Source organism: Sebastes umbrosus, chromosome 17 (assembly GCF_015220745.1).
Source record: "Sebastes umbrosus isolate fSebUmb1 chromosome 17, fSebUmb1.pri, whole genome shotgun sequence".
NCBI classification, from domain to species: Eukaryota; Metazoa; Chordata; class Actinopteri; order Perciformes; family Sebastidae; genus Sebastes; species Sebastes umbrosus.
Genome location: NC_051285.1, coordinates 16,888,371 through 16,897,165, shown reverse-complemented (window position 1 = coordinate 16,897,165; position 8,795 = coordinate 16,888,371). Strand labels below are relative to the sequence as shown.

The 8,795-nt window shown below is 38.1% G+C and overlaps 1 protein-coding gene across 1 annotated transcript; it reads right to left on the bottom strand.

Moving 5' to 3' along the window:
• Positions 1 to 567: 567 nt before the first annotated feature.
• On the bottom strand, positions 568 to 6,888 carry LOC119475874 (organic solute transporter subunit alpha-like). Its single transcript, XM_037748955.1, has 8 exons — positions 6,479 to 6,888; positions 4,491 to 4,642; positions 4,259 to 4,332; positions 3,164 to 3,322; positions 2,905 to 3,016; positions 2,664 to 2,810; positions 1,350 to 1,455; positions 568 to 1,259 (listed from the first exon to the last, which is right to left on the bottom strand). The coding sequence occupies exons 1-8, from the start codon at positions 6,552 to 6,554 to the stop codon at positions 1,099 to 1,101; spliced, it is 987 nt and encodes a 328-aa protein (XP_037604883.1). The 5' UTR covers positions 6,555 to 6,888; the 3' UTR covers positions 568 to 1,098.
• Between the last annotated feature and the right edge of the window lie 1,907 nt (positions 6,889 to 8,795).

Sequence of the window (8,795 nt, the reverse complement as noted above, 5' to 3'; positions counted from 1 at the left end):
CAGGTAGGCCATCCAATCATTTAATTTGGTTTGGACGGGCTTATAACAGTCCTGTGACAGCCACATGTATTTTATTTTTCTTTTTTGTCAGAGCATTTGATTTATTGACTGCTGTCAGGATGTAATGAGAATTTCAACAAATATAACAAAAATGTTTTTGAAGATTACCAACCTTAGCTTTTAACCTGCAGTAGGCAGTATATTTTTGGCATCATTGGGCAAACATTCCATAATAACCTTTCAGCATTTTGTAATTCAAGTGTTCTGAGAGAAAACTAGAGTTCTGCACCTTCTCATGGCTCTGTTTTCAGGCTTTAAAAAATATAGCCTGTGATGGGAGACGTCAGCCAATCACAGGTCATTTCAGAGAGAAAACGTTCCTATTGGCTGTGCTCCATCTGGTGGGCGGTGCTTGGTATTTTCTTAACTGATCTCAACATGGCTGCCAGGTCACAAACGTTCTCATTTTACAGCTAAATGGACACTACAAGATGTTTCTGAAAACTTTTGAGGTGAGAAATAGGCATCGGAGGACACCGGAGGACACCGGAGGACAGAGAGGCACATGATTTTTTTCAGATTACCTGTCTCAGGCACTACTGTATGGATATAATGACCGTTTTATAAAAATATTTATTTGCTCCATTTCTACGCGCTGCAGCTTTAAAGGGTCAGTTCATCTAAATCTCAAATTGGTGCTCAAAACATTGAAAACATGTAAACAATTCAACAGCCGACATCTCGTTCCAGAATCAATGTCCTGTTTACCCTGGATAACCCACACACCTCATTGTGGACAACCTTAAGGGGGAATATTTCTGGGGCAGAAAGAAGTAATTTGGGTGAACCAACCCTTAACCAACCTACAGGAAACAGATATTGACAAATATCAGTGAGTGCTGTGTGAAGAGTATAAAGGGACAAAAAGGGTTGAAAGTCACCGGAGTAGTGTTGTACTGTACTCTTCCCTTACAGAATGAGGTATAATGTTTTATCAAATGAAAACTGTTTATCTGACTCAAGTTTGGCTTTTTGATGATCTCATAACTTTGATGATCTGATACATCATTAAAGAGCAGTGTTGACTTCCTCCTTTTTTTAGACATCATGCTCCACGAGAGCAGCCTGCAGGGCGACTTTAGCGTTCTGGTCATTGTCATGTGCCTCAGAGGGAAGTGTGTCATATGTACGACGGTAGAAACGCTGATTAACCAGAGTGAGGATGAACATCTCCATGATCATCATCTGCTGACTTAGCACTGCAGGACAGAGAGAGAAAACAAATCAGGGTTTCAGATGGATTATTTCAGCTCACACATGAGCATCAGACATTCAGAGATGTTTCTTACTGGAGCCACGAGCTTGAGAAGAGAAGGGAGGGGCGCAGGCGATAGTCCCATCCAAGGCCAGGATGTTAATGATTGATGTCTGCAGCTGACTTAGTACAAGTATTAGCTGAGGAGAAAACCAGTACTTGATTAGTTACTGTACATACAGTGTGCATGCAGTTAAAGGTGCACTGCGTAGTATCTCTAAATATCAATATTTTTCAGCAGGAGTTTAGTATTTCCGCTGATTAGACTGTTATCAGGTCATTAAATGGGGTGTTTTCAGTGGTTATAAGGCTCATAGATGTGGGTCAGTAGGGGCCTACTACACCCACGAGTTGGTTTTATCATCTAATCATATGGTCGATCACCGAAAGAAGGAATAAAAGAAGACGACACTGACCTCTACTGACTGTAGTAATTATGACAGGAGCAAAAGCCAAAGTGAGGCGCTGTTGTATAGACAGCATGAAACTCCAGATGGGGGGGTGTCTTTATGTTCACAAGCGTTAAGTTTCAGTTTCAGTTTTGAAATGTCATTATTTTAGCCAAAACACAACTTAACCAAGTGGTTTTGTTGCCTGAACTTAAAGAAGCTGTTTTGTTTATGTTAAAAACATAACATTTCATGCAGTTTTACTTGTTGGTTTTAAGCATAGACTGTATATAAGAAGTGGACGTAGTCACTGCGACGTCAACCATTGGTTTGTGGACTGCCGTTTTGAAGCCTCGAGTTCGGCATTTTGGCATGAACTGAAAGCACACTGTGAAAGGGTTAAAGTTGTAAGACGAAAACACGGAAAACTCCCAGACCGGACAACGCCGTGGTAGCGGCCTGTCAATCACGAGGTATAGAATATAAGAATGCAAGTTTAAGGCACTTCCACATTGGCTTCACTTCTCAGACCCGGAGATATCCCACTGCTTTTAAGCTTCACTTTCACTTTTACAACATAGTTGATGTAGTAGGCCCCTACTGACCCACATCTATGATGCTTATAGCGAGCGATAACGCACATTTAATGGCAACAGTCGAATTGGGTACGTATTTTTGTCACCAAACAAATGCATCTACAGCCAAGGGGGTTGGTGTTAAAACTCTGTCACACCAGTGAGTATTTGTAGTGCTGTAGTTTCTAAACTGAGATTACATTTCCCATAAACCATGATGCTCTTTCCATCGGGCTCTGATTCACTCCTTTATCTGCCATTGTAAGAAACTTGAGAAAAGTGTACTAAAAGTTAAAGATAAACTTAAGAAGATAAACTTAATTGTCTTTTTGAGATTGCAACTCACACTGTAGAATTCATATGGTGTTGGTTGTATTGACACACCTGGTAGATGGCGTACTTGGGTACAATATTGAGGCTGCGTAGCAAGCTGTTAGTGTTCATGAAGATGATGGCAACAGGCCAAAGGGAGATGATAGTGAGAACGCCAATGAATGGATTAATCCAAATGGCCGTACCAGTGATCTCTAGCTGGAAAAGAAGCAAAGAAATATTTACATTGCATGTCAGGTTCATTTAATTTCCAGCACAATCAGATACGTAGAGAAGCATTTCAAACACTTACATCAGAGAGATCGAAGTTGCCGTTTGTCCACAATACTATGGCAAGGACAGAGAGCACCGTCTTCAGGATTGCATACTGCAGAGCACCCAACTTCAGGAAGAATAACAATCGCCTGAATGACCCCATCCAAAGGAAGATTAGAAATGTACACAATCATAAGACAATGTGCAGTCAATATAGAAAGAGTATACAATGAATATGAATAAAAGCACAATAAAAATCTCAATTTATATGCAGTAAAGCACACAGGTATAAATACCGTGACATGGGCACGCGGGGTAAACAGAGGCAGCAGCAGCAGCACGGTCCTGTGTTGATCAGAAAGGTTTTACTGGAAAACCGCTTCAGAAAAGCACTGCTGCCCCCCAACTCCTCGATCATCAGAACCAAGACCTTATACACCACCACTGCAAAATAACTACACAGAGAAGGAGAAGGCCTGTTTATAGAGAGCAGGTATGTCATAATTCTGAAAAATCACTCTGGAGAGCTTTAGTTTCACAGTATGTGATGCAATATTTAAGCTTTTTCAGCAAGGCAGCCAAAGTTAATTTTTCATTTATTTATTTCTTACATAAAAACACACCTACTCTTGATATGTGAGGATAAATCAAAAACAGCACTTGTTTAATGGATTTTGACCCAGCTGTTAAACATGCTGTACTGTATGAACTGTACATTAACCCCATAAATCAGAAAGCACATAAAATGTATCGCTGCACACGGCAAAAAGCCTATAAAGATTTTCTGCATTTTATTGAAGTTGAGCACATGCTGGTTGGAGATGTGGCATGGTGTGTATAATGATTAAACGAATGGTTCAACTACCGCGTTCTTCAGTTAATACATGCGAGGCTTACAAGTTGTCATGGGGAATGCCTAACAGTGAGTAGGGCCCATGCATGAGCGGTCGTGTGAAGAAAATAGGACTGTCAGATTGAATATTAAAGGTGTAAAGCTACACCTAGTTCAAGCTTATTTACAATGACAGCCTGACTGTTTCAAAGGCAGTAAGGCTGTTGAGTTGAATAAAGCTATATGGAGGAAAACATAATCAAGGAAGATATGGATTTCCGTTATAACCTGGAAGCTGACATGTCAAACAAGATAACAGTCGTGGTGAGTTTACTGCAAATGGAGATGTAGCTACCGGTCACAGCTATTAGATAACAGACAAACGCTGATGTTTAAAGTAAGGAAAGGAAGCAAGTGCAGATAAGAGAGAACATCCATAAATATAGATTCAATATCATATTTCACTTTTTTAGAAGTATCAATGAAAGGAATACTCTGTATGAGAAAATTAAGTACTTTTCCCTTTGTACTTTGTACTTTTAGTTTAGAGAAAACGTACCAGTTCGACGTCATGTCTGTGAACATGACTGACCTCGGGATCCACATCCCAAAACAAGACATGGTGGCAATGACCTGAAACAGAGCAATACAATCATGTGCACACATTTAGATTTCATGTTGTATTTCCAAAAGCCTTGTGTCCGAGTTCTTGAAACGTATTTCACAAATGAAGTGATTGATAATGATTATTTTCCTATTGTTATAACATCAAATCAGGCCCGAATGCTTACCGGTGCTGCACCACTTATCCACATGAGGGTCGTCTTCTTGGGGTAGGGAAGATTTATATATATATAGACGCACTGCTCCAGATAGAGCAGCAGGGAGACGCAGGTCATGAAGGTGAGCATGGAGTACAGGCACCATTCAAACATATCCAGCTCTGATTTCAACAGAGAGGGGAAGAAAGAGGGGATTATTACATAGTACAATACATATGATGGAAATAATCATACACAAACAGCACAAAACAGAGTTTGCTTGGGTTGTTGGATTTATTATGTACAAAAGTGCTTACTATGATCTACAATAACCTGACTGTCGGATTTGTTATGAATAGAGTGAATTGTGGGGAAAGAGAGGAGAGGGAGGTGCTGTTCTTCTTTTTCAAGGCCAAAGGGAGGAAGGAGTCAGAAGGAGATAACAGAAGAAGAAGACATGCAGCAGAAACATCACGTGCCATAAGCTCATGAATATTAATATTGTGTAAACCATGAATAGGCTGGATCAGGGATAGCTCGGGGTTCAGACTTCACAAACTGACCCATGCACTGTATGTTGTCAGGGACATGTTGATTGGATCCAGATATCTGTAAACTCTTTTATTTTTACTTATGCAACATTAATTGTTCGGAATAAATTGTATTATTATGCTTTAACCCGTCTGTTTGGAAAATCTCTTTGTCACACAAGATTAACCAGCACGTAACTGGGCCTTGACCTCTCGGAGGTAGAAGGCCAGTTCCTTCAGGTTCAAATAAAATGTGTGGGAAGTTGTTATATGTTTAGCAAATAAAAGAAGAAGAAATTAATATCATGTGGTACATTCAAGTCATTAGCTAATGAGTCTGAGCTAATGTCATCAGACATCTAGCACAGCTTTAATTTTGATTTATCCAGTGGAATATGTTACGCACTTCTTCACTAACACCATGTTTGAACCAGAAGTACTTTTTAAAGGGGACATATTATGCTCATTTCAAGGTTCACCCTTACCAAAAAGAAGCTTATTCAAGTGTGCTATTAGTATACTTCTTTTAAACTTAAAATCAGAGAGTATACTTTCAGTTTACTTTTTAGTCTAGAAAAGTGTAAGTATACTTGGTTTATACCGACAAGTATACAGAAAAGTCAAAATATATTTTGCTTATACTGTTGTAAAGTAGCCTATATAAGTGTGTGAGAGTTTGTTAACGTATGCTTTGATATGAATTTACTTTAATCTACGTTTTTGCATTCTCCGTTCACCATGGAGGCATGCGAGAAAAACTAATTTTATTTAAATTTTTTTAATCTCGTCACAAAACATCAAGTCAAATAGCAAAAGTAGCAGTGTTGGGTGAGGGTAAGCTGAATATGTATGTGGGTCATTACACCTGACAGTGGCATTACACATATTTATAGCCCAGTTTGTCATTTATTTGCAAAAGTGGTCCTCGAAATTATTTTAACAATCAGACGTTGGCCTCAAGTTACAAAAGGTTGAGAACCCCTGCTTTAAAGTATACTTTCATCAACTAAAAAGTGGGCTACAAGTATATACTGTAACTAGTAAACAGTATACCTATAAGTTCACTTGTATTATAGTTCACTTCATAGTATAGTTGTAGTACAAAATACAACTTAGATGTAAACTAGTTGGGCACTCAAAGATTACTATTCTTACACTTAAAGTACACTTAGAAGTATACCTTTATCAACCCAAAAAATTGGGCCAATTTAGTCCCAAGAAGTATTGAAGTAGTACACTGAAAAGTATACTACTAGTACATTGATATTAGTATACTTACTACATAAAGTATACAAGGGAAAATAAACTTCATATATTACTTCATAAAGTAAACTTGAAGTATACTACTTTTTCTCAAGGGCATAGTTGTATTTTGGGTTTCTACTTGAACATGTTTACATGGTTTACTGTTCAAATAACACATTAGCTCAGATTGGTTGATAAGGAAACATTATCAGCAAGCAGGATGTGGTAATGTGGGTCACTTACGCTTTATCACGTCTATCGCCAGCGGGGGCTCTTGTAAACAAGCCGGATGAACAGTGCTGTTGAGGGTTTCCTCCATGGCATGCAGATATATTCCTCCTGAGAAATTCACTAAATGACTGAGGTTTAGAAATTTGTAGAAATGACTTAAGTAAAACCTGGTGAGATGTAAAATAACAAGGTCTACTTTTATAAATAATCAGTCTCCCTTTACATTGCAGTGTTTGCTGGTGGATTCTGGTAGCAGGTTCAACAGCAAATGTACTTTACCTTTTGGGTGACTTTTAAGGAGTGAAGGAAGGTGGGATGACACCTTACAAGTTTATGGGAACTCCTCCGTGAGTAACCGTCACTCATTCATTCACAGACCTAAGTCACATTAATTACTCAAGTAACTCTAAGGTCAAAGTTTTATTTGAAAAGAGGAGACGACCGACTGAGTGTGCCAGGAGAGATGAACTTTGACAAGGTGTGTTGTTTCCTTCCCGGGAAATATAAAATGATATAAAAAGATATTTCAAGCTCAAGTAATGAGGAATATATGTATTTTTTAATTAAGTTTCAGTGCCTTCAGTACTGAAGTCAAATTACATTTCATTAATTTGTCATATTATGTCCTCCAGTTCTCTCCCCAAATCTCCAGGATGTGACTACTGGATTATGTCGAATTATTACTATAAATAGTGTGTTGTGAGCGTCACTATATATCACAATAAGGGTATTATAGTCAGATTTAAATTGAACTGGTTTATTTCAATGGGGAAAAATACAATTTTCATTAAATGTTTTTGAAAAATTCAGCTTTTACACACAAATAATCCCTAAATGTCAGTAAATTAGTTGGAGAAGCAAAGAAATGGCTTTTATTGTTGCAGACATTGTCCTAACTTTAATATGCCACTCTATCAAAAAATAAGCTACTAACTAGAAGTGCACTCGGAGAGCGCAGACCTCCGCCAAGGCAGGTTTCATGTACGTTGCTTCCTAGGCCTTCGGCCTTGGTGGAGGTAACTACAAGTCAAGTATGCATTTCTGTAGGCCTATAAGGCAAGAATAGTTAATTGTACTTTTCTTAAGTATATTTCGATCAAAAGATTAAGTACAAGTAGGCCTTCAAGCCAAGTATACGTAGATCTTTCTGTATACTTGTCAGTATAAGCCAAGTATACTTATGCATACTTTTGTTAAGTATATCTCTGATAAGTACATAAAAAGTAAACTGAAAGTTTACTCTCGTATTTTAAGTTTAAAAGAAGTATACTAATAGCACACTTGAATAAACTTATTTTTGGTAAGGGACACTTCTGTGGTGAAGGAAAATTCATGTTTTTAATCTTTTGCACAGTACATGAAAAAGTAATCAATCAACAGTTTAAGTATATCAAAGTGGGACACTAACTATAAAAAAATAAAAATTGAAAATAGAAAGTTCGAGATTGATAATCTTTTATAAGGAAGCTGTAACAGGTTCAAAAGATTTACTTTTTCCAAAGAGTGTTGAGACTTATAACGTTGGTTGCCTTGTATGGAGAGGTGAACGGCACTGAGGTCATTCACCTTTTGCCGACTAGATTGCCTTCCCTGCTCATCACGTTCCCGTGCCAGAAAAAAAGTCAAGAAGTACAAAGTACTTGTCTGAACATGTCAGCACAATTTTAATGATCTTGACAAAGTGAAGGGTCTTGTGTTGCAACTATCTCCGTCATAATGTCTTTATTGAGAACTGAGTAGACCTATTGTTCCAACAGCTTCTACAATTGTTTGGGGATGTAATATCCACAGATGATTTATTAACCATGACGAATGTCACAGTGGCCACAAAGGATGGAACACCAGTGACCTACAGAGTTAACAGGATTAGAGAGTCTGCAGCCATGTTAGCAGCTCTGTGAGACGGCATAGCAGTGCTTTGAGCTAAATGCTCACGTCAACAAGCTAACATGCTGATGTTTAGAAGGTATAATGTTAGGCATGTTAGCATGCTAACATTTGATAATTTGCACTAAAGACAAACTACGGCTGAGATGAGAGAATGTCATTAGCTTTGCAGGTATTTAGTCATTAACAGAAGTATTGGACAAATTTAAATTTTTAATTGATAATGACACTGGATGAAAATTTAAGTGATCACCAAAACTGCAATTCATACTGAAGGTAAGATGAATGTCTGTTCCAAATTGAATGGAAATTGTGTACATCTTTATTAAGACATTTCACTAAAAGCCAAAAATATCAGCCCACTGGTGGCGCTAGAGGAAAAGTCAGAGATCACCAAAATCAGTAAGAGTCTGGGGACCATGAACATCATGGAAATCCATCC

Excerpts from the sequence above, each read along its gene's own strand:
- LOC119475874 (XM_037748955.1), bottom strand. The coding sequence starts at position 6,554 with ATGGAGGAAACCCTCAACAGCACTGTTCATCCGGCTTGTTTACAAGAG. Across the intron at positions 3,323-4,258 it reads ACAGACATGACGTCGAACTG|TTATTTTGCAGTGGTGGTGT; the intron begins GTACGTTTTCTC and ends TTCTCTGTGTAG. Across the intron at positions 2,811-2,904 it reads GCAACTTCGATCTCTCTGAT|CTAGAGATCACTGGTACGGC; the intron begins GTAAGTGTTTGA and ends CTTCTTTTCCAG.